We start from the raw sequence: 27,162 nt of genomic DNA on the forward strand, positions 1-27,162 counted from the left end.
TCATATAACAAGGTCAACACACACAGGCTAATGCTTCTTTACAGCTTAAATACAGGTGAATGCTGTTTTGTTTAACCACAGCTAAGAATTATTACTCTATAATATCATTTAGCAGATCCTGGAGTCATGATTTTGACAGTGTCTGCCTGACCTGTAAGCCTTTCTAGCTTTGGAGGACACTCTCAATGCAAATGATACTCTATGCTTTAAGAGATGAGGTGGGTGAGGTAATGTTTTCTTTGTCCAACAAAAAATATTGTCTCATCCGTCTTGTCACTCTAATATATTGGGACTAATATAGCCTCAGCACCCCATTCTCTGTGTTTAAGTCTACCCATTAAGCTAGAAAAGAGGTACAATAACAGGATAAATTCCTCAGTTGCTTGATGTATTTGCCAGTGAAACATGACATACAGGCCTGATGTTAGAGACCACTGAAATAGGAGGGAGGGACGTAGTTGCTGTCAACATTACTTTTCCAATAACACCGACACCATGACTAGAGAACGCTTATCAATGTCAATTTGTTATCGCATCATTTTCCTTTATTTTTGTTTCACTAGCACTGTAGTGATGCTCATCATTAAGTATAGTTACTATATGCAACCAAATACAAGTCAGTCTGCAAATTTATGGAATCAGATTGCTAGAGTGCTTGAAACTCTGTGCACCCAGTAGCTGTTTCTCACCAAATACTGATGCTAAGTGAAGCATCATTATCAGTGACCAGGAGACAGAATCTTCGAATCATAGAATACTAGGACTGGAAGGGACCTTGAGAGGTCATCGAATCCAGCCCCCTGCTCTCATGGCAGGACCAAGTACGGTCTAGACCACTCCTGATAGATATTTATCTAACCCGTTCTTAAATATCTCCAGAGATGGAGATTCTGCAACCTCCCTAGGAAATTTATTCCAGTGTTTGACCACCCTGACAATTAGGAACTTTTTCATAATGTCCAACCTAACCTTCCTTGCTGCAGTTTAAGCCCATTGCTTCTTGTTCTATCCTCAGAGGCCAAGAACAAGTTTTTTCTCTTCTCCTTTTGACACACTTTTAGGTACCTGAAAACCACTATCATGTCCCGCCTCAATCTTCTCTCTTCCAAACTAAACAAGCCCAATTCTTTCAGCCTTCCTTCATAGATCATGTTCTCTAGACCTTTGATCATTCTTGTGGCTCTTTTCTGTACCGTCTCCAATTTCTCCACATCTTTCTTGAAATGTGGTGCCCAGAACTGGACACTACTCCAACTGAGTCCTAACCAGCGCAGAGTAGAGCAGAAGAATGATGGATTTAGATTGATGTGGTTGCATATACTAGTGTTAGATCCGTGCTATCTGGTACAATCTATAGAAAATCTATAGCAGGGGTCTACAATCTGCAGCTCCGGAGCCACATGTGGCTCTTCAAGGACCTCTTTGTGGCTCCTGATGCTATAATTACAAATTAAAAAAAAGCCCTCCTGATTATTTTTGATAATCAGTGAAGGTCTAAAAGCTCGACAATGAACAGCTCATATCTAAACAGCATATGATATGTGATCTTGAAACGTTTGATAACTCCCCCTTTAATCAGTATCAGAGGGGTAGCCGAGTTAGTCTGCATCTTCAAAAACAACAAGTCCTGTGGCACCTGATAGACTAACAGATATTTTGGAGCATAAGCTTTCATGGGCAAAGACCTGCTTCCTCAGATGCACGACAAATGTGCATTGTGGGATATGATACTGTATCTGTGTTTTGATTGGTTTGGTAATAAAGTCTTGATTTTTTGAAAGGGAAAAGGAAGTTTGTGGCATTCCTGCTGTGAAGGGCAACATGCATTTTAAGAAAGAAAACTGAAATTAAACACGAAGTAAAATTGGCATAATTAAGGTTGATTTGGGAGTGAAAGTCAGGAAGACAGTGGTACAAAGTCATACGTATGAAGTGTAGAATATGCAAAAATATTTCTGAACATCCTGCAGTAAACATGCATCACATAACAAATCACTGTGTGTGCCCTGTTCTTAAAATAGGGGTTAGAAAATGCATGCTTTGATGTTATTTACTAAGTACCTTCTCATATTCACATGCATTGCTGCTCTTGAATTATTGAGTTTTTACCAAAATTTGAAAAAAATGGCTCTTCTTGCTATTTTGGTTGCTGACCTCTGGTCTAGAGTATGCAACACGAGGAGCACTGGCCTGATCCCTATCAGAGGGGTAGCTGTGTTAGTCTGTATCTGCAAAAAAAATGAGAAGTCTTGTGGCACCCTATAGACTCACCCATTTTTTGGAGCATAAGCTTTTGTGGGCAAAGACCCCCTTTGCCCACGAAAGCTTCTGCTCCAAAAAATCTGTTAGTCTACAAGGTGCCACAGGACTTCTCATTGATCTCTGATCACTCACCTTGATAATCAAACCAGCAACATATTTGTCCTCAAAAATAGCTGTGTTTGCTCCTCCACTTTTCATTTAGTTTTCTCTCATTCTTGTCTTCTAATATATCCTGCTCTTTAAGATGAAAAGCCGCTTTGACTCTCTTCCATCCCTTATTGTTTAACCATTTCTCTCCCTCCTTGAACCTTACATCACAACAATGGCCAACACTTTGCTACCTTCACACTCCCTAACGTGTCGCTACTCATTTCATCTTAACAACCCTCTTGACTCCTGCAGTAACAGCCCGGTCATGCTGTCCTTAAGTAAGCACTGTCAAAGGGAGAGCCTTCTTCTGCCTCATTAATTAGAGATATCCATGGGCCATTTTCACTCTAGGTCTTTCCTTATTTACAGGCTGGGAATGCTTCCCTGTAGCAACAATAACTGCTTCTGCATCACAGAATTGCTTTTTCTGAAGTCTTGTACACCAGCATCACAAGCCAGAAACACAGTAAAGTTGCAAACCATTGGGAGTCTGGGTCCTTGGGGCTATGGAGTAGATTGTTTCAAAGAAAGCTAATGAAAGGGCCTATAAGCCCAGATAGATGTCTTGTTTCTTTTGTCTCTTGACTTAAATGCAGGTGCATCGACATCTCTCTTCCCACGCAGCATTCTCTTTCAGCTTTTCCTTGTAAATTCCCATTGGGGCGGGGAGGTGGAGGGGGGGGAAATTTGGAGTCCTGGTCAAGGTGGGTGGTGGGCAGCTCCAAGCTCAGAGAAGAGGCGGGGCTTGGGTGCAAGGGCCTCTTCCCACCAGCCCTTAGTCCTACCCAAACCACACTACCTGAGGCTCCAGTGGTGATTTGAAGGGCCTGAGTCTCCAGCCACTGATGAATCATCAGATCCAGGGGTGGTTCCTTCCTTTGCCCCTTCCCCAGAATTAGGCCCAGTTCCCAGTGACAATATCACTAGATTTAGCTAGTATTTAGTGGATTTAGAGAATGGGGAAAGCATACATATAAAACACAGGTTCTAAGATTAATGAGGGATATTCCAGATATCAGCATAGGCTGTTTGAAACCTCTTTACAGTTGACTAATTCTCATTATTGACCATGGTTACAAAGCCTCTGCAAAGTCATTTGTCCCTTCATACAAACTGTTAACACGTCTTCTGTTGTGAATTTCTCCCAAATAGCCTCTTAACTTTCTGCTTAACTACCACTTCTCCAAAGATGTGCGAAAGTACCCCCAATTCATCTGGGAAGAGCCACTTAGACCATGTTACATAGGACCATAGAATTCTGGACCCTAAGATTTGCTCAGTCCTCTATATAGCTCCTCAAATGACCCCATAGCTCCATGAAACTCCTAGGAAGCAGATGATGACCCCTTCCTTTGACAGGAAGATATCTATAATTTTCTTCAACCAAACCTATACTAAAAACAAAAGTAGAATTCTCTTGTGAACACTTCAGCTGAAGAATTCAGAGGTAGCCTCAGAAAACAGTTAGTGATATATATTTCCAAATGAGCTAACACTGAAATAAAATTGTTTTTCAAGAAAATATGATTTTGCACAAGAGTCGGTAGAAGTTTTTTATTTTATTTTTATCTGTTAGACTCATTCCTACTTAAATGGTATCAGGGTTTCCTATTGCCTTTCCTTATTTTGCTCTTTTACATCATGGGAAAAATTGCTTATATCTTAAAAACCTAAATTTGTATATTTCACATACAGAACTTTGATCTTGAACTTAACAAACCAGAACTGCCATTTTCTTCAGATTTCAGGCTCACTAGGAAGCTCAGTTTTGGCCCTCAAATACACTGTCATTTCACCTAGAAGCCTACATGTTTGGCCTATCGTTAGTGAGAAACTTGGACATCCTGAAGTGGTTAAAAGAAAAAAAAATCCACGTTACAATTATTTAACCTTTGTAATGTGGCTGCACTTAAAGTCTACCAAGATAGGCCCCACTGTTCTAGGTGCTGTATGTATAATCAGAAAGTGACAGTTCCTGACTGAGAAAGCACACAAAGCCCTTCATCAGGAAGCCGTACTGGAAGGAGACCCAGGAAGTTGGTTATAAAATATTCGTGGGGTTCTCTTGCTATAATAAACATGCAGAGATAGGAATACTGATTTTTAGATTTTGCTCTATAATTGTGATGTATATTTTTATGAACACCAAATGGCTTGGCAAATACATCTGTGGATTACTCAAGTCCAGGGAGAAAACCGGCCACTTTTATTTATAATGTGTTTCAAATGCTATTTTCTGTCAAGTACATTGTTAGTGTTCATCATATAACAATAATATTACTATTTATTATATGCTTAAAATTCATATGTTAGATGCTGAGGAAGTAGAAATAAGTACTAAGAAGATATTGGCTATTTTTCTTTTGTCTCAGATCATCAACACAATACTACTAGTTTGTGAGTCCACGATCTGCTGCATGGGGCTTTGAGAATAAATCAAAGATACTGCTCAAAGTTGCTTTGAGATTTAAAGGATCCAAACTAAAATGTTCATTTGTTTCACAGGCCCAATCCCTGTTTTGCATGAGAACGTCTACAAAATGATTTTGAAAAGAAGGTAATCTGTTAATATTCAATATTATATTAATGTCATTGAACATTATATTAGCATATGTGGAGAGCAAATAATACAGCATTAAGATACTCGATGGTGAGTTTTATTGTTCCATTAACATACACCTCAGGTACGTCGGGTATTTGACACTTTAAGCACCCGAGACTAGTATTAATAGACCAATAAAATACAATACATGCCCTGAAGTATTTTAGTGCTACTAGAATATGATTTTTAGGTTGTTTTATTATTTTACAAAAATCTCTTTTAAAACAGATTTTAAAGCAAAAGGATAAGGTTGAAGTAGCACAGAGAGATTCCTGTACTATTTTTAAGGCAGGACATATAAATGATTTTTACCTAACCTTAAGGTTTCCTTTCTCATCCTCTTAGTTTTAGAAACATTGTCTCTTCTTGAGCAGCATGTGTCCCATAGCCCCTGTCCCCTTATTACTTCATACTGCTGAAGAGCAGTGTTTTAGGTTGGGCAGAGTCCTCAGGCAGCTTTAACACAACATTTATATTTTGTAGTAGTATGTGAGAAACCAAAATGGCTTGGGAATAGTGAAGTGCTGCGCACTGGGGGAATTTTAAAACAGCCCCTTTTCCCAACATAAATTCCACACTTCCCAGGAACACTGCCAGCATTCCAACCACTTCTAATTTTAAGTACCAGTTTTTGTTTTAAGTACAACCAGCCAACAAGCTGCTGGACTGCCCAGGATGTCTGCACCCAGCCCAGCCCCAGGCAACCAGCTGAGAAGCTGCCAGTGTCCCTGATAACCTCAGCTGGCTCCCTCTGCCTTGGAAAAAGGCTCACCTGTCTGCAGTCAGAGTTGGGCTGGGACAGGCATCCATCACTAGAAAAACAGCTGAACTGGCTTCTAGTCTAACAGACAATAAGAAGCTTGACTTCAAACCACTGACTGGCCATTTGGGGAGAACTGATATATCAGATGGAGTGAGCTGATAGGCTACATCACCTGGAAACAGCTGACAAAACTCTCCATGCAGTAGCTGCTTGGCTGCCAACACCCGATCCTCCACTGGGTGCTGAACAACCACTATTTTTTCCGTGGGTGCTCCAGAGCAACTGTCGACTTCTGCACTTTACTTATCTCCTCCTGTCATAGTGCTTGGTTGGAGAGGACAGTAACATAGGACTCTAGCCTCTTCATGACACAGTACCAGCGGCCTGGGAAATTGCTGCTGCTACGCAACCCAGGGATCCCAGTATGGCAAATGGGAGAGCCCATATAGGAGTGGAGATGGCATGCAAAGTTGGCCCAATGACACACACCAATGAGTGCCGGCCTCCTTGTGACTTGCAAAGAACAGGTTCCCAAAAGGTTATGTGGGAAAACCCTGAACAGAAATAGAAGACACTGTCTAGAAGTCTCTTTTATCCTCCTCACTATTTTCTAACGGAGGAGTACTGAAGAAAAGGAGGGAGAGTCCTGCAGTACCAGAGGACAGTGGTTGTCTGGAGATCAGACTGTGAGTACCAAGAGACCCTTGAGGGGTAGGGATTCTGCTTCGTCTATTGCAGACAGAACTTTATAGTGTATCTGAACACTTGTGTTACCAAGTACAGGACTGGTACTGATGTAGTGGCTCAGCCAGTCTTTCCCTGCTTTGCGAAAGCCTCCACTGAGGTAGAAGGGGAGCTGGACTGATCTGGAGACAGACGTACAGGGTGTGGTGCTGCCTCTCCCCACGCTACTCTGGAGCCCACAGTGTCTGTTGGCCCCACGGTATGGAACCAACAAGGGTAGGGCCCCATTGAGCATATTTACTAGAGACAGTGCCTTCACTGAACACCTTAGATTCTCAACAGACGAGACAGACAGTGGTGGTAAAAAGAGGCGTTATCCTCTTGTTACAGATGAGGAACCAGAGCAATTAAGTGCCTTGTCCAAGGAAGTCTGTGGACAATCAGGGAATTGAACCTAAGTCTTTGAATCCCTGTTGTTTATATCTTTGTTCTCAGCCCTCTAGAGGAGCAAACCCTAAGGGCTATGGATATAAAACTAAAACTAATGAATGTCCACATTTTAATTGTCACACCCTGTACAAAATCTTTCCACTTTTATCTAGTTAATTTCATGTCTAGGACATCTGAGCTGTGTCTACACATGCACGCTACTTCGAAGTAGCGGCACTAGCTTCGAAATAGCGCCCGTCGCGGCTACACGCGTCGGGCGCTATTTTGAAGTTAACTTCGACGTTAGGCGGCGAGACGTCGAAGTCACTAACCTCATGAGGGGATCGGAATAGCGCCCTACTTCGACATTCAACGTCGAAGTAGGGACCATGTAGACGATCCGTGTCCCACAATGTCGAAATTGTGGGGTCCTCCATGGCAGCCATCAGCTGGGGGGTTGAGAGACGCTGTCTCTCCAGCCCGTGCGGGGCTCTATGGTCACCGTGGGCAGCAGCCCTTAGCCCAGGGCTTCTGGCTGCTGCTGCTGCAGCGGGGGATTCATGCTGCATGCACAGGGTCTGCAACTCGTTGTCGGCTCTGTGGATCTTGTGCTGTTTAGTGCAAGTGTGTCTGGGAGGGGCCCTTTAAGGGAGCGGCTGGCTGTTGAGTCCGCCCTGTGACCCTGTCTGCAGCTGTGCCTGGCACCCTTATTTCGATGTGTGCTACTGTGGCGTGTAGACGTTCCCTCGCTGCGCCTATTTCGATGTGGTGCTGCGCAACGTCGATGTTGAACATCGACGTTGCCAGCCCTGGAGGACGTGTAGACGTTATTCATCGAAATAGCCTATTTCGATGTCGCCACATCGAAATAGGCTACTTCGATGTAGGCTTCACGTGTAGACGTAGCCCTGATGTGTAGAATTTGAAGAGCTACAAGCAAAAGACCCCAAAACTAACAGCAAAAATCATCAGAAGCCCTAAATTGAAAAAGACTATGATTAAATGCATTCTGTCCCATTATATTTATTTCTTCCACTAACATCAGGCACATTTTGTAGCAGCATTTCTTTTACTCTTTATATAGAATTCAGCCAGAGTAAATTCATATTGCAAGTGAATAATGATGTACCTTATTCATTTTAAATTTCAATAATTGAATTAGAAACAGGGAAGCCTATTGAAACGACTGTCTGCTGGTCAAAGACTAATGAGAATTTTTTTTTTTTTAATCTGAGTCATTGGTGTCATGGTAACAATGCATTATTGAAATCTGATTAGTACGCCCAGCAGCCTTATAAGTGATGACATGTTCTTCTAATTGTATTTTCTGTTCTCAGAGAGAAGTTTTATGTTCACAAGAGGTGAGAGGACGGCAATGTTCTGTTTATGTATAAGTTCGATATGGAAGGTACTGTTTGCTCAGATATTCAATTCAACCTCAGCTGTGGCGTTAACGGAAATGGAAGACCCAACTTCCCCTTCTTCACACCACCCCCTCATTTTATTACCTTTGCCTCCTATTTTTTAATTTATTCAAATATCAAAGTAATGCGCCTTTGAATACATACTATCGGTTTTAAGGATCAGGGAGCTATTCTGAAGCAAAGGCACCATATTTAGTGGTTGAACCTATATAACTCATGCCCTTGAAACTCCTAGTTAAGGCCAGGGGAATTTGTGGTACATAAGGAAAAGCAGGATCAAGTCTGCAGCTTTCCATCTTATTCAATAATATTCCATTTTAGAAAAGCGTAGGTGTAAGTCTCACCGAAGAAAATGGTACAAGCTGAATATTAAGCACGTACTTCTCTTCCGAATAAGGATACATTCCTTCATGGAGATGGAAAATAATTTTAAAAAGATTCAATAAATATATGAGATGCCAACAGAAACTGTGAAATTAGAGATTTTTAAAAAATATTTGTGAAGAGCAGCATACCTAATTCCTCAAAATGGAAAAAAATACTAATCTGGAGGCTTAATAAGGCTTTAATTTAGAATTGGTGCTGCAGTCAAGCAGATTTTCACTTTGTTAAAATAAAAGAATTCTCTGACAATTGCAAGCCACAGTTTACAACATAAATCTGATGCAAAATCATCTTATTACATATATCTCCAGCCTCAAGAGATGAAAAGCTAACTTTTCTAGACTACAATTAAATTACATTTTTTTCTGCAGAAAAAAACTATTAACTCTACATCATTTTGGTAGCTCCTGACAGTTTCCTGTTATGAACACGACTCTTTCTTTGAGAAATCATTTGACTTTCTATGTGGTGGCGGTAAGCCCACACACCTATTCCTCAGGGAAATGTGACTATTTTAAATACGATCCAAGAAAATGATTAATGCAAAGAAGTAGAGGGTTCTGCACAACTAATGAACACGCCATGTTTGTTGTGATGCAGAGATATACAGGGAATGAACACAACTAGACTTGAAAACTCAGTACTATTTGTTTGATGTGCCAGCATGTACACAAAGTTTGAAACGCACAAAATATCCAAAGCAATCACTCGTAAGTCAACACAATCTTAAGCCAACACAGGGAAAGCAAAAAGAACATTTATCTACGTGTTTGGAAATTCAGCAGAGAGCTCAGGGTTATACTGAGAATGGGAAGTCATCAAAGCAGTCCACTGAGGGATGAGAGATCAAATAAATACTTCCCCAGAAGGGATTAGCACTGGTTGAGAGCACTGTTTGCACTAACCTTGGATGGAAGCAGCAACCAGAGAGCCAATCAGTGTGGCCTTCACCTGTCATAATGATGTTCCCATTAGGGATGGCCCACATCTTCCAGAGGTGGTCATCACTAGCAGTCACTACAATATCTTTCCGAGGATGCAAAGCCAAACTAGAGAAAAAAGAAAGAAGATTGAGGGTCAGTTTAATCCTGTGTGAAATCTAAAGCAACACAGTTTGATGTTAGCAATAGCAAGGCCTATATTACTATGGTTTTGATTTGTATCTGCAATATTTATGCTCTCCAAGGATACATGATATACAAACCTTTTACCTATAACGAGCCTGATCCTGCTTCCCTTGAAGTAAATGACAAAACTCCCATTGATTTTAGTGGAACCAGTACTAAACTTAAACTTTTAAGGCCCCTGTTCAGCAAGGCACCTAAGCAAGTGCTTGAGTGCTTTCCTGAGCTGGTCCCCTAAATGAGTGTTATAAATAATTCAAAAATATAAATTATGAACAAAAGCAATGCAATTCACTCACACTGTTCCAGAAATAATATCCTCATAAAATATTAGCCTTTTGGACCTTTTCAGGAGAGCTTTGTAATGGGAAATCAGACTGTGCTAAGTCTATTCTCTGCAAGGGCTTAAGGTCTTCTAAGCACACAGACACTACTGAACTGTGAATTATACTACAGTAGCTCTGATTTATTGTTAATACTTCAGCCACTGCCAGGCTAAGTTTGATAAATCCACTTCAGTTCCACTCTCTGGCTGTTCTACTGGTTTTCCTTTTGTGTACTGAAGTAATGGGAACACACTGGCTTAGATATTATGCGTCTATTATAACTCTTCACTGGAAAGTCATACCAGCAGTCTATTTTTGGTTTGGTCATTGTGCATCTACAAAAGAAAATGTGAACCTGTCAACATGAACATAACCAAATTATTTTTATTTGGGCTTAATTAGTAGTCAAATCAATGGAGTGATTTATTATTTACTAGGGATGAACGTTGTGCTTGGTCCTGAATTCAAGAAGGACATAGCCTCATAGAGCAAATCGCTTAAACGGACGAACAATACAGTTCAGAATTAAAATGCTGTGAGAAACGAGAATCTATTTTTAGACAAATGAGACTGATAATACCTCAACAAAGAAGAGCTGATCTAAAGGTAGGTTGCATAGAAATGTTTAAAGTGGAATCAGAATGGAGGGAATGGATAACAAGCTGAAGAAAGTTTCACTCAGAAGTAGTGCATGAATGTACACCAGAAAAGTCTCAGGTTCCTATAACATCTTTCTTCTACAAATAAACAATTTATGAGTAATTATTCCACAGCCCCACAGACCAGCATTCCCACCTTAGGAGGAGGTTCAAATGTTTCTTCAAATCTATCTGAAACACTCACTTATTTCTGTTAGCTTTCCATCCAGAAATACTAGCACACACTCTCCTTTCTGAAAGCAGCAACCCATAACACAGAAAGATCTTTGAAAATCAGACACTCATTTGTACAAGGATGACTACAAAATAATGACATAAGGTAAACTGGTCACAATTTGGTCTGTAGCTGGGCAGGGGAATAGAAGGAAATATATGAGAAGAAAAGAAAGATCCCCAGCCTATTACAAGGCAAAAGAGAGGCCTAACTGGTGTGAATCAAACTGCCTTGAGCCAGGGTTCTCACTGATATAGGAGGACCCTAGAACACAGGATAAATCTGTGATAATGAAACAGTCCGAGGCCTTGCTAGAAAAACAGTAGCAGGGTCAAGGGAGGTAAAAGGCCCAGGGCCACCACACATGCTTCAGAAGAAAGCCTGCCACAAAGGGGAGTCCATGTAAGTCAAAGAGAGAGGGACCCAGCAGGGCCTACAGTCTTCACTTCAACCTCAGAAGACACCAAGGCAGGCTACGTTAAGTTGGAGCTTCACAGCTGGCTAGCAAATCGTTGGATACCTCTTGAAATCTTGATGTCAATCTAAAACTGATTCTTGATCTTCTAACTGCCTCTCCTATCTCTAAGTTTGTCTACTCTGCCTTTCACAGTACTTCCATACTTTGCTGACTGGGTGTCTACAGTAATCAACAGGTTGTGACCTCAGCTATCAATCATCCCTTTTATAAGTCTTCCTATATCCTAAGACCTGCTGAACAATCTCATCCACATTGGCTTCACTTACTAGATCCAATTCAAGATTGCTCTGATGGCTTACTCTAAATTCAAATCCAACTCCTCATTCTATTCTTCCAAGCTGATTGCTGCTTCATGACTTCCCTACAATTATCTACCACTGGAAGGTGCTCATTTGCTCATCTTACCATATCTGCTTGGAACATTTTCTTCCCTACCCGCCAAGACATGAGAACACTTGCATCTCCTCAAATCCAGCTTTTAAACCTTCTTTTCCTCTTAGAATTGCTCAAGTGTTTTGTGGTGCTCTTTGTTAAGAATACTCTATAAAAGCAAATTGTATTATATATCACAGGAAATAAGCTCTTGCAATTGGCATGGAACTCTCGGTGTACATTTTATAGGCTTTTCTTTTTAATTGCCAAGCTCCTATAAAATGATGCTGCTACCCAAGTGTGTATTTTCCCTCCTCCCAATGGAATTGTACAGACATAAAGCTAACACCATTTAATTAACAGCAGGCTGGGTGACATCACCACCACTGAGCTGCTTCTCAAAAGGGGAAGCACATTCATCCAAGAGAGCGCCATACACCACATTAATTAGGTGCCCTTGTCTTCACTTCTGGCAATCTGGCATTGAATCGATTCTTGCTTTGTCTTTGTTCACAGGGTCTAATTATTTCCAGCACAGAAGACCCACGGTGGATTGGGGTGAATATCAATAGAAGGATGTGTTATATAACATTAGTCTCCTCCTCCTTTTGTGTGTACACATGCATGTGAGGATCAGGGGCCGGGGAAGGGAAAAGAGGAAGGGACATATCCAGCAATAGGAGAACTCTCAGACATTTGCTGCTGTCAAGTTGTGGAAGGTGCATTTATATACCCATTTTGCTGGCAAAAATCATTCTAAATTTCTTTACCACTTAGGCCATGTCTACCCAGCAGCATTATTCCCCAATAAACTATTCCAGAAGAGGTATTCGGGAATAGCTAATTCTGAAAGGCCACGTCTACACTCCCCCATTTCCGGAAGGAGAATGGTAATAAGTGTATAGGAAGATACTAATGAGGCGTGGACTAAAATATCTCACGCCTCATTGGCACATCCCTGAAAGATATAGTGGCTGCTATTTCCAAATAACTTTGCTGTGTAGACATATGCTTATAGTGGTAGATATATACTGCTTGTAGTAATTTGTGTTAAAAACATTCGCATATTATATTAACATATCTTGACTGAATAATAAACACACACAGAGAATTTTAAGGTGTAGGCAAAAGGTAATTTCAGTGTAACATACATGCTACCTCAGCAGCTCCATTAAAATATTAAGGCTGCAAATGCAAGCTCTCATAACTAGGAAATGCCAGAATTAAGGTTGCCTGCGCAACCTTAATTTGGCCCCCTTTGTATATATTCTGATCACAAACGATTATAGCTTAGCCAGATAATCCTGCATATACATTGCTAAAATATTAATGAATTTATCTTCACAATACCCTGCAAGTATATTTTGTCCAAAATTCTGCAAATTAAGGAAACTGAGGCAAAGAAGGATGAAAGACAAAAGTTGTGAATTTTGGTGGCTTTATTGAGACACCTATAAACTGACTTTTCAGAGTACTTGCATTTTTATAGCACTCTGATAAAAGCACAGCTCCTATCAACTTCAACAGGAGCACAGCTCACTTGGCAATCTGGACCTAGATGGGTACTCAGAAAAGGGATACAAAATTGGTGAGAAATTATTAAAAAATTGGTTTAAGTGACTTGCCCAACAGCACATCAGAACACCATGGCAAAGAGAGAAATAAAATGCAATTCTCCAGGATGACATTCAGCAGTACTAGCCATGAGATCCCCCTCTACACTCCTCCCATGGTCACCACACTGCCTATTTCTGCAACAAATAGGGCAGGAAGCCCTACAGAGGAGACCCTCATTTATGACATGAAATTGATTCATCCTCAGATCCAGTCCAGTCTGTGTACTCAATAGGGCAAGGCTTGCATGGGAAAATATCATGTGATTACATGACTGAAGGGTGGACCACACTAAATACATACAAAGAGGCTGAATTAAGGCTGCCTGGGGAAGCTTAATTCCAGCATTTCCTAACTTGTGAGTGGTTGGCCACATAAGAATTTTGAATGTGGCCCACAGAGTGTGTATACATGATTTTTTTCAAAAGAATCTTTGAAAGAAGGCGCTTGTCCTGATCCAGGAGCAGAAGAGGACTTCTGGAAGAAGAGCCATGTTCTTTCAATTTCAGATCAAAGGGCACGTTTTGTGTGTAGATGCTCCATGTGTTCTTCTGAATGGCTGGATTTTCTGAAAGAGCTTAGTCCTCACCCCCCAGTTCTCCCTCTTGTTACCCACTCCCCTTCCAATTAATCCCTCGGCATTTGAGACAGGCTTTTGTGCTAGTGCCACCTATGCTGCAGTATGGCAGCAAGTCTCTCTGGAAGGAGACATTGCAAGGTAAGCGCTGCTCAGCCTCTGAAGCCGCCAGCATGGTACAGGCTGAGTCCTTAGGCACACGCACGTGTGTGTGTGTGTACAGGTGCAGTTGATAAAAAGGAGCTATACAATTTATATGTATTATTGGTGCAGATGGAATTTAGCTGAATGCTACCTGAGTTTGAATGAATTTTCACACAGATGGGATCCTTAACACCAGGGCAATCCTTGTGACAAATTTCAACTCCCTGCCCCAGAAAGAATAGACACTAGAACTTCTCTGTGAAACAACTGTACAAATTTACCAGCCGTGAAACCAGTATATTTTCCCTTAATCTCTTTCTCAGTAGTTAAAAATAATAATCAACCTGAGTTAGTCAACTAACCCTGATAATTTCAGCCAGAACAGTTACACAGTCTGGTGAAGTCAAACTCTTTATGAAGGCTTGTCACATAGTGGTCAAACTGTAATAATTCCTTAAATTATTAGCCATTCTAAACACATCATGCTACAAAACAAACTACCCTGTTTATCTGAGAGATGTTAATTAAGTCCCCTTTGAAATTATCTCCATAAACCTGTTCAATCTGTTGGGGGCCTTTATGCCTATACCTTATGCTTACTATAAATTGCTGAAGGATAAAAAGAAGGCAAAACACTAATGCCCAAAATCAGAAAAAAAGATTAATTATGCTATATGTTTAAGTACTAGGGACACTGACAATCCTGCTGAAGTCAGTGGGACTATTCATTGTGGGTATGAGCTTCACTGAGGTGAATTTCAGGAGTCTAGTATTGACCAGAGGAAATTTTGGTCTATTCTCAAGTCTCTCAGGTCTTTAGTAACAAACAGTGAGCTCTAAAAAACCTCAACCATTATTATAGTTTCTGTAGCAATGGTCTAGAAGACACAATGGCTTTGCTTCAATTTCATGTCTTCTGCTTCTGATAGAAATAGCTTTTGCACCCCCAGTTAGATTGTTAGACATGGTTCACACAGATAGATCCCAACAATGTAAGGTCAGCCCCTGTATGCACATTTATTACTCAAAGTACAAAAGGGGACAGTCAGTACCAGAGAGAATCAAACAGAGTAGGCAGAGGTGCGCTCAGTACAAAAGCTATTGAGAACAACCACGACACACGACAGTCTGAACAGGCTAGGCAATAAGGTACATTTACATCCTCATAAGACTGTAAGGCTTAGAGAGGCACAGATAAAACTGAAGCCCATAGAAAAAATAGAGCCATCAGGTCCGTGACAGTGACAAACACTGCACTTGCATCTTCAGCAATGTGGATGGAAGAGAAGCAAAAGAAAAAGCCTTTCCCCCATCACAAGAAGACACCGTTGTCCAAACCCTTCCCCTTTGAGATTTAGCTTCACCAATAATCCAAAAACAAGCCCCAAGACTTTGCTGTTACTCCTAGTGTTCCTCTCCTAACCCACTTCCCTCTATTAGAGGCACTTCCTTCCAGCTCCTTTTTATCTTGGTTGGAGATAAGTGGTCCCACTTGCCATCTTATTGCAACAGTAATTATTACCCTGACATCTAATGTGGGGCTAGCACCCGAGCATAGGATTATTTAGCCAAAAATCCATGTGTTCCTTCTGAGGGCTTCAAAGTCTGCCTTCTCATTACAAAATGTGAGAGAGGAAAGAAAAGGCGGAAGAAGAAAATATGGAGTGAAAGCAAAATAAAAAAAGGAAAAACATTAACCAGGAGATCAATGAAGTAGGGCATGGGCAAGCCTCACAGTACTCAGATGAATATAACCAAATTATTTCATAGTCCTTTATGTTAGCCTGTGACTCAGGGTGGAGCTCAGTTTTGGCTTTTTAAAATAAATACATTCTCTTGATATTTTTAGCCTTTTTAAAATCCTTGTCATTTAAAATGGAGAGGAAGAAAAAGGTTCAAAAATGTGGTTCTCTGTAGGGCACCAACATACCTACCGCCCCCCGTTGAACATCCAGCAACCCTTTGTAGACCAGACTCCATCAGCTGTCCTAACCTTCCAAAGGCTTCTCCAGAGGTACAAGGCTGAGTAATTATCCCATGGAACTATCCATCCCAGCCCTCACCTATATTCTGCATGCAAAATCTTTAGTCTCACCTGCCTACTACTCCCAGATTCACAATTGATATGCATGTTCATGAATCTGCAACTCAATAATCCACACTTTGTTTATCCATCTAATTCATCCAAATATAGCACCACACTCAAAACATAATGTCAGAGGGCTACACTGCAACGAAGTTTTGTTATCCTCAAAACATGGTTATAGAAAATGTTCTCTATATTAGAATACATTATCAAATGTTATCATTAATTAGAAAATAGGCTTAAATTTTATGAAGAAAACTTTTCTAAGTTTGTAGATTGTTCACTTACCTGAAAATTAGCAAATTTCAGTAAATTGCAATGGACCCCCAAACTACCTTGGTGAAGGAAATAGTTTTATTGTATTTTGTTTGATTATGAAGAGAAATCTAGCTTTCTTTAACCATTTTTCCTCTTAATAGCAAAAATAGGTCAACTATATAATCAAACTTGAGTGAGTGCTCTATTCAGAAGTATAATGTTATGTTAAATGTGCTGTAACCCCCATCCTGGAAAGATTTCTGCATGTGGTAAATTTTATGCACTGAGAGTAGTTCCATTAACTCCACAGTGCAGAAAGTGAAGTAACTGTTATATGTCTTGTAGGACTGGGTTCTTAATTTGGTGGGCGGAAGAAGCCTCCCTACAGATCCTGTAGGTAATATGCAAATTATCTCCATTGCTGTGAACCTATTTCTTTTGTCCACATACTTTTAAATAATAAATGTGATTATTTTACAGCACTCTTTACAAAGTCTTCACTGAAACATTCTTATAGAACTTCTGCTAATTACTGCTTGCCAAAATTCAATTATGCATTATGAAATGCTGTTTTTCAAGGGTGCTTTGCAGAGTTTTTTTTTTCTCTAGATCTGCTTTGAATCAAGGTGCCAGGAGGCTGACACATAACCAGTTTACTTTACAAAGATTATGCAGGTTGAACCTCTATAGTCCAGCAACATCTGTAATCTGGCATGATTTTAGTTAGCTGAATGACCGTTTATCATGGATGTGGTCCAGTTTCCTGCAGTCCCATAAAGTTTGCGTACAGCCACCAATTCTTGCTCTCAGTTTTCTGTGCAGTTATTTAGCTGTAATTTACCCAAAATGTCTTCTAAGAGTCCAGTACGCAGTGGAAAGGTTGGTAATGTTGCTACTCGATATTAGTCTCCTGTTATCAAGCAAATTCTCTTGCTCAGCACCAGACACTTCCTGAGAGTGCAGGACTACAGAGGTGTACTTCATTTGTGCCTGTGTAACCAACCACATGAAGACTCAAGCCTGGGACCTATGGAGCTTATTGCCAGAGCCTTTACAGTTTGTGCTAAAAAACAGCTGGCTGTCAGCTAAGGCTGTAGAGAAGGCTCATTCTTTCTCTCTGTAAGTGGTCTAGGTGCCACTACATGGGCGAGTGAGCTACACCCAGTAGGTGTGAAGGTTACATACTTCCCATAGCTGGGGAAGCATGTCCCAAGCTCCAGAGACCCAGCTGAAATCCCAGACAAACTCACACGTGTAACTGACCACAGGTTCAACCTGGCACTTCTGGAGCTTAATGCAGGAGCCTTTACAGTTTGAGCTAAAAGCCAGCTGCCCTTGGCTGAGGCCATAGAGGAAACTCAGCCTCTCTCTCTGTAGGTGGTCTAGATGCTACTGCGTGGGACAGTGAACTCCAACCTGTAGGTGTGTGGGTTACATCTGCAGCACCCGGCAATGCTTAGAATTTTTATTTAAGCAATAGTTTAGAGTATGATAAAGCTGTGACTGCGTCTACACACACACACACACACACACACACACACACACACACACACACAATTTAATCCATCCTTAGGCTGTCAATTGTTTGAAGAAGCCCAGAAAAGTCTGTGTGAGTGTAAATGCCAGGCGAGTATTTTCTTGTAACACCAGGGTTATATACATATTCCTGATAGCCCTAGTAGAGAGCAGAGAGTAGGCAGGGTCACTGTTGAAATTGCTCCTTTCACTTCATAAGGCGGTGAGCCAAATTCACAGGTGAAATTAATGATGATGCTAATTACAAATCAGCAGGTTGGTATGCTTTAAGTAGGGCTGATTTATACATGCAAGGGCAGGAGAAAGCGACAGGAAAGTACAAATTAAATCGGGGCGTAGCAATTTATAGTCTCTTGTTACTTCGGTTTCCTGAGAGACTTTGCCCTTTGCCTGAAGGCTATACCTGCTCACGTGGATTTAGCAATGTGTAATTTGTATTTTCCATGTAAGTGGGCTCTGAATGTGGGCTAGCATCTGGCACCTGCTTTTTCTGTAGTCCTTTAGTTCTACTGATAGTTACCTGAGTAATGGCAGTTAAATTTCCTTTTTATCTGCATCACCTTGGACTAAACTGACAATGCAGGAGATGCGGGTCCTTCATGGGAAGTAAAGAAGCTGCTTTGTACCCTTTTGGGGGTTCCTATATAAGGGTTAGATTGCGCCCATTAGACACAGCCCTGAGCAGAGTGTGAGAATGTAGAGCTGCACCTTCCCTGTGGAAACTCGGGGAGAATTCTCTGGTGTAGAAGTGGTGCAGGCAGGTGAGCAGGCTGTTTCACTTCCCAGCCCTTGCAAAGTTACAGCTTGTTTTCCTCTGTGTACCATGCATCAACATGCAGGCAAGAGTAGAGCCATGGATCTGTCCCTTCCCCACCGTTTTAGGGCAATATATCCCTTGGTGGTCCCATAGAAAGAGCAGTGATTATGCTTCACTGACGGCAGGAACTGTGGATATTCTTGGTTGTGATATAATCTGACCTGCTGAGCATTGCATGGATGTCCTCCTAACTCTGTAAGGTGTCATTAGTACATTCTAATTATTGTAAGATCTACACTGAAAGCAGCTGACCTGGGCGGTGGTGTGAGATGACATGGTCCTGATACCTAGAAGTGGAGAATCTGGTGCTGATGAGACTGGAAGGTATTTAGAGTGAAGAAATTGCTGCGATACTGGGAGCATTGGCAGAGAGGCTGGTGTTTGTGGTGGTATTGATGGCTTCTTTACTGCAGTTGTTAGTGCCAAGGATCATGCAGTATGTGGCATGGAAGTAAGAGGTGGCAACATAGACTGTAGTGCTGCCAAGTTGCTCAGTGCCACATATTTGAACAGGTCCACCAGCACCAAGGTAGGGTTTCCATTTTACATCTACGTCTGAACCTGCATGTGTAGGATCTTTGACTTATATGTACGCACGGTACTGAATGAGTCCACTACTTCAGAGACAGGCAGCCTTGGTGCCATTCATACTCATGGGGTGTGATGGCTCGGGGAATGCTTCTTTTTGGCAGCTCCTGAGGACAGGAGATTGGAACTCATTTTTTCCCTTGCCTTTGTGAAAGAGTGTTCCTTCTTCTGAAAGGGTGGAGGAGACCCTGAATCTGATGTTACTGTTGCAGACCAGTGCTCAGGGAGAGGTCTGTCATCCCAAATCAGACAACAGCTACAGAGAGCTCATCATGAGGCATTTTAGTTGCAGTCCTGCACTTCCCTGGTTCAGATTACGGCTATGGGAACACATTCATTGGATGTGCATCTCAGCAAGGCAGTGGACACAAGGCAAATGTCTCTCAGAAACCAGGACTGACAACTAGCAAGTATGGCAACATTTAAAATCCAGGGAGTCAAGACACACCCCTGAGAATAGCGTTCCTCCCAAGAGGGATGGTCACAATACTGTGCCAAAGGATATACTAATAACTGATACTTATATTTCTATTACAAGAAAAAAAGAGTAATTTTCATGTACCCTAATCAAAAACAAGAAGTCTTGTGGCACTTTAAAGTCTAAAAAATTTATTTAGTACAGGTAATGAGCTCTTGTAGACAAGACCCACACATTCAGGTTAGAATCTGAAGTCTCACCCAAGAAAGTTCATTACTGACTAAATAAATTTGTTAGTCTTTAAAGTGCTACAAGACTGCTTGTTTTTTGTGAAGCTCCAGACTAACATGGCTACCCCTCTGAGACTATTAACGCTAACTAAATAAGTTGTGTTCTAAAACTGCTACTCTAAAGATAAAACCCAGGGCTTCTGCCCATTGCTCTGTCTCAAACCAAGGGTGATACAGAAGAAATTGAGGGGGTGTGTGGGTTGCACAGTGCTATGTAGCCCCCAGAGGAGGTATGAGACAGTGACAGTGCATGTGCAACTGAACCAGGCACTGCTACTAAAATTCTCCAGTCATAGGTGCAGGGATGCAGATTTATCTGACATAGAGCACCCACCAGGACCGCTCCTTGAAGGATACCTTGAAGGATATCTATATAAATAAATTAAAATAGCACAAATGCACACTTAAAGGCTGAGTATCAGCCAAAATCTGGACATTCCAAAAGCTGAAGCTGCTTTCATAACTTTACACCAACTTTCACGTCCCATTTTTTGAGATACGCATTAAGAGCAAAAAGTAATATCTCAACATTTACATTTGACAGGGATATCAGGAGCTGAAAATACTACACACACAATATGGACATCTTTGATTGGGGATTGGTTTGAGGGTGTTTTGTGTATTTGTTTTGTTTTTTTCACAGGAAAGTGAAATGCAAAAATTCCCAAAACTCCAGCACATTTTGTGGAGTTTACTATCAACCCTCTGATGCTGCCAAGAGAGCTTGCTAGTTCCTTTATCCTAGACCTACACTAAAAGCCTCCCAGATCAATGGTTTAACTTCTTGCCAGGCTGTGCATAATCTGTATTTAGTCCTGAACCTAGCATCTCGAACAGTACCAGCCTTAAATGACTTCAGAAATCCTTGGAGAAATTATTCTTCTTTGTAGAGTCCACAAATCTTCATAATTCATGGAAGATTTACTGTGGACTTAACTGAAATCAGAATTTCAGCTTCTAACTTTGAAACTATTGAAACAGCTTTCTAAACAATTGGGTTTTTTTAAGGGTCATCAAAATCGACAGTTTCTAACAAACTGAGTCAGAAGTTCTCAGTTCAGCTATTACAAAATTTCTAATCAGAACATAAGGGGAAAGTAGAGATTTATTTCTACACTCCAGTAATTTTAAAACAGCTGAACTGCTTTCGTTCAAATATTTACCATCAGCTATGACTAAACATTTAAAACAGATGCTTCGTTTGTCTAAGTTCTGGGGAACCGAAAAGTGAATTAGAATGGAAGTTGGATTTCATACTGTATAGCTGAAATACAGTAAAGTGTATGCCCCGACACCTGATGTAATTTAACACATTTTATTTAACACAGTACAGCACTATCTCCAGATCTGAAGACATGGATCTGCCCCGTGAAAGCTCATTACCTAATAAATTCTTTTGTTAATCATTAAAGTGCTACATGACTGCTGTTTTGTTTTGTTAGGATGAAGACTAACACAGCTACCTCTCTGTTACTTGGTAATACTGAAACTGGTGGGATGATTCCCACATTTGGAGTGTTACAATCAATGTTTTTAATCAAATTTAGAAAAGACAGAGTAGGCAAAGGGGAAGAAAGAGTGTCAGTCATTGTCAAAAATGGCATTAGCAATTTAAGTCACTGACCATTGAAAAGAAAATGGTTTTGAATACCTATGGTAAAGGTCCATGAGACTGGCTGGAGGGAGAGAGCAGGGAGCCGGCTGAGTACAAAAAAGGCACTGCCTTACACTACAAAGATTTCACAAGGGAGAGCAGCATTTTTCAAACTGTGGGTCCTGAGCAGAGTCCCCTGTATGCTAAAGGCTTGGATAGCCGCCCAGCTGATGAGCAGAGCACACACAGCCACCCATATTGCGCAGCATATGTTTCTATTGTTGGTGCAATTCTGTACATACATCGGTGCACAGAGCAAAATTTATTCTCTCATGGATGGAGAAAAATGAGTTATTCCAGAATAATACATCTACACGACAAAGAAGCCCTGGAATAAGCAAAACTTCTTCCAAAATATTACATTTATACACAATTGAGCCTATTTCAGCTTAGAGCCCCTGCATTATTTTGAAATTGGTAAGCCTCATTGCAGGAGGAAAAGCATCTATTTTAAAATAACTATTTTGAAATAGGTGCCGTTAAGAGAGGGGCTACGTCCACACTACAGAGATCCTTTGAAAGAAAGTCTTCTGGAAGATCTCTTCCAAAAGAGCTTCTTTCGAAAGGGCGCATCCCCACGCAAAAAAGCAGATCAAAAGAGTGAGCTGCTCTTTCGAAAGAGAGTGTCCACACAGCTCCTGCAGCCTCTCACTCTCTGGGTGCACTTTAGAGAGATTAGAGGTCAAGGTGGCTGAATCACAGGGGGGCATTTCTGGCTATTCCCCTTTGTCAGGGAGTGAGGAGAAAAGTGCACAGTTAACTGCATTCTTCACTCTGGCTGGAGAGCACGGGGAGCAGATGAATCTGGACCTCCCCATATGAGGGACATGCACCTCTCTGCAGCCTGTGCATGCTAGAGCTACTGTGGCCATGGAGAGGTCCTCTCTCCCCAGGGCAGCCTGAATACTGAACCCCCTCTCCCCATCCCCACCCTAGAGCAATGCTTCAAATTAAGCATGGACACTTCTGTTTTATTTTCCAAAATAAAAGAAAAACAAAAATAATTGAGTTAAGGACCTGAGCAAAGTCAGGTAAATCTTCTACTATGAAATATTTGTTCCACTTGTAGGTATTTGCAGATTGTAATCAAGTAACCTCTTAATCTTCTCTTTGTTTAGCTAAACACATTGAGCTCTTTCAGTGTATCATCATAAGGCACATTTTCTAGTGCTTTAGTCATACGTATGGTCTTCTGCGAATGTTTTAGGGACAACAGGAGTGAACACAATGTTCCAGCAGAGATCACTGATTTGATCCCTCACAGGAGCACTGGTGGTCAGCCTGGGACAGAGAAAAGGGTTGCCCATTTTTCCATGGACCCCAAGGGTCCTGGGTATGAACCTCCTTGATCCAATAGTTAATCCACCACTGAAAATGGTTACTACTTTATAGCTTGATAATGGTTTCCTGTTGTGTTGTTGTAGCTGTTTCTTTCTCATGATGTTAGAGAAAGAAATATGACAGCAACTTCTGTTGGCAAAAAGAGACAGGCTTCCAAGCTAAAGAGCTCTTTTGTGAACAAAAGCTGCTTCAATAAAATATATTACTACCCTCACTTTATCTCTCCAGTTAGATGAGACAGTTTAGTTTCCTGGAAGATAAGGAATGGGCAAAGGTGAGACACAAGTGTAGACCATTGCAATAAGAGCCTTGCATACTCTAGTGAATGTTTGGTGATGAAATGGCAAGGCATTAGAATTTAACCAGGGACTAGCTTGTGGACTCAGCAGCAGAATACATGGTAGTGCCACAGTGTTATGGTGTCTAGATGGTGCAATCATACATTACACAAGGTGAGGCCAGGTTACACTAAATCCAAAATATAGAAATATTGTCTAATGCTAACAATGACCATTGTATATTTATGTGAAAACAATGCTCTTCTAAGTATGCTAAAATACAAGCATAGATTATAATTACAATATTTATACATTTTCAATGACCAATTTTTATGCATTTAATGTCTGTGTATTAACAGCTACATTGATTAAGTATCCAACGGACAATGAGAAAAATATTAGCTCCTACAAGTAAATAACAAAAATGATACTAAAGAAACTTATAAATGCCTGAAAATATATCCACCCATTATGTCATAAACACCAGAATGTAAGAATTTAATTTGCTATTAGATATCCAGGAATGTACAAAGGTTAGTTTATGTCATGTAAAATATTAATATTACCATTAATCTTTTTTAAGTTGGAAAAATTTTCAGGCTCCCTTAACTTCAATTTCAGTATAATTATTGTTTCATTCATGTAATTAAGAAAGAGATCTTGTCCAAAGTGGAGTAGGGGAAACAGGAACATCCACCACCCAAATGGACGGGCAATTAAGTAGAATAAGGGCCTGAAATGAATTTTACTTCTGGTGCCACTATTTGTAAAACTAAGCTAATGTAAGATGTGCCCCATTAGTCTTTCCACCATGTGGAGTAAAACATTTCGCCAACATTAGTCTTTAAACTGTGCATTGCACACTTCTACAATTACCATGCTAATGATATTTTTTTTCTATGATGAATAGACTATGTAGCTCTGTTCCCAGACTTTATAAAGGGCAACTTTCCAAGAACAGCTTCCTCTACACTGCAGGAAGCAATAGGGATATGAAAGTCTGAGTTGAGAATTAACTCCCCCTCTCTCTTTAAATAGCAGTTGTGTATATTCAGTCACCTACAGGAGCTGGAGAGAGCAGTGAAATGGCATTCCATTTACTAACTGAGCTGTACAGATGTCAAGGCTCATCCTGTTGTGTGAAGGTGACACATGCAATGCTTTTCTTTCCTATGGCCAATTAGATCAGTATTATGCACATGATGAGTGTTTATTAAGTACATCAGAATGGAACAATTAAGGTAGAAATAATGCGTTCATAGGCTCCTCCATAGCCACATACCCAGCAAGACGCAAACAAAAATATTGCAGTGCAAATTATTGATAGTGGAGCATAGTTTTGCAACACTATTGTATGGACTTGCGAATATAAAGTCACCATGTTAACACTGAATACCCCAGACCACCAAGCCATATCTGTATAGAAAGAAGATATCTATCACCCTCAGTTTCCTTAATATGCAGAAGCCATTCCTGTACAGAAGTTTTTCCAGAGTGATTCCAATAAATTCATTGCTACTCATCAGTCTTATTACAGTACATAAATTGGACAGCAAGGGGCACATTTTCAAAGTGGTGCATGGGGCTTTAGCTGCAGGAATCTCATTAGTATAAGTAGGGATCACAGCACTGAATTCTTATGTGTGGCTTTGAACATTTACTCTTAAGTCTTTCCAATGTACAAATTCTTTACATACTAAAATGCTATCTTATAATGCATCGTGTGTGTGTATATATATCTGTCTTCTGTGTGGTGGGTCCTTACGTCCTTACAGCCTGATCCGAAGTCTAGTAAAGTTAAGAATATTTTCATGGATTTTAAATGGTTCTGTGAAGAATTATTATAACATTTAAAAGAACATTTGAAACTCCATGGGAATTTGGCCTCAATCAGTACTTTAGGATTTGGGTCTGTAAGCACCCACCACTGTATTTGTTTTTTCTCCCTTCAAATGACACTGATTAGAGGTGTATGATAGGCAGTCATACAATGGGAAGCTGAAAATTTTGCACTAGCCTGTGAAATATTTCCACTTAGCATTGCAACATTATAGAAGAACCTATTTGAAATAATTTTTAAAGTTTTCCACAATGTATATGTCTATTTTCTTACCCTAGTAAGTTTAACTGTCTGACATAATTTACGATAGCAGCCTACCCTCACTGGAGGGGATATACAAAAAGAAGCACAAACAAAATTTCAAAAATCTCTAAAACATTTCTCAAGTATCAGAGAGGTAGCCGTGTTAGTCTGTAGCTTTGAGAACAACAAGAAGCCTTGTGGCACCTTTTAGACTAACGGATATTTTGGAGCATAAGTTTTCATGGGCAAAGACCCGCTTCATCAGATGCATGGCAGGGGGTTCAGAGGGGTATTTAAAGAATGGAGTCCCAGAAGAAGGGCAGGCCAGTGAACCCCTGCAATGGTCCTCGCTGCCACCTCTGCTCACATATCTACACCAGTGACATCATCACAGGACTTAACATCAACCGTACCATCAGGGGCTCCTTTACCTGCAAATCTACTAATATAATATATTCCATCATGTGCCAGCAATGCCCCACTGCAATTTACATTGGCCAGACTGGACAGTCTTCCCATAAAAGAATAAATGGACATAAATCAGACATCAGGAACGGTAATGTACAGAAGCCCGTGGGGGAACTCTTCAATCTCCCTGGACACTCAGTGGCAGATTTAAGGGTGGCAGTCTTGAAACAAAGAAATTTCAGAAATCAAATGGAGAGAGAAATCTCTGAGCTGCAATTTATTTGCTAATTTGACTCCATTAACCAAGGATTAAACAGAGACTGGGAGTGGCTCACAGCTTTCAAGGCAGCTTCTCTGCCCTGGGTGTTAAGATCTCTCCATTAGACTCTGACAATGGCTCATATTACCCTGTCTGATCTGACTTGTTTTTTCCTCTTTTGATACCTACCATTGATAATGGGCCATTTCCATGTTGTTGAATAGACCTTATCAGCTCTGGTCCTCCCTTTTTCTGGGACCCGATTCTTTAAATACCCATCTGAAACCACCCCCCAACCCTCACTCATGCATCTGATGAAGTGGGTCTTTGCCCATGAAAGCTTATGCTCCAAAATATCTGTTAGTCTATAAGGTGCCACAAGAGTTCTTATTGTTCTTAAAACATTTCCAAAAATTGTTCTTTTAAAATGGTGTTACAAATTAATAATTGTGCAGTGAAGGCTAAAAAATTCCTTAGTTCTCATTTGTATGTAAGTTATGGAGAATACATCTAGAGAATGGAATTACAGAAGACCTGTTACTAGACATACACAGAGACAAGAAGGGGGACTTGGGCTGAATGTACTATTTCAAAGAGCACAGAAAGGCGAGCAACATTTGAATGGCAGGACTTAATAAATGGGAAATGAGAATGGAGGGTGGATAGTGGCCATATGAAATGATCAATTATGGCATGATTCTACAAGGCAAGGCAGTTGAGCATGCGCTTCATATTAAAAAATGAGGAGTCCTATGAAGATTAGGACAGTAGCAAACCTAGATTACCTATTTTGATGTCTCTTGGACCACATGTGTTTTTGTGCTTTGATGGGTAGTAGATTGCGTGCTTGGTTTATTACAGAGTGAACCCTTAGTACAGTTGGTGGGAATAAATATTATTGTACAGCTGATCCAACTACTGCACAATATTCAAGCTCACA

At 40.7% G+C, this 27,162-nt stretch overlaps 1 protein-coding gene across 4 annotated transcripts in view; it reads right to left on the bottom strand.

The window, feature by feature from the left end:
• Window positions 1-27,162, bottom strand: part of SPAG16 (sperm associated antigen 16) — a 624,134-nt gene that overhangs the window by 294,558 nt on the left and 302,414 nt on the right. For all 4 annotated transcript variants that reach the window (XM_075000811.1, XM_075000810.1, XM_075000812.1 and 1 more), the window contains exon 11: window positions 9,604-9,747. In XM_075000811.1, coding sequence (XP_074856912.1) covers window positions 9,604-9,747 — 144 coding nt within the window. The remainder of the gene's footprint in view (window positions 1-9,603; window positions 9,748-27,162) is intronic.

Source organism: Carettochelys insculpta, chromosome 8, assembly GCF_033958435.1.
Source record: "Carettochelys insculpta isolate YL-2023 chromosome 8, ASM3395843v1, whole genome shotgun sequence".
NCBI lineage: Eukaryota > Metazoa > Chordata > Testudines > Carettochelyidae > Carettochelys > Carettochelys insculpta.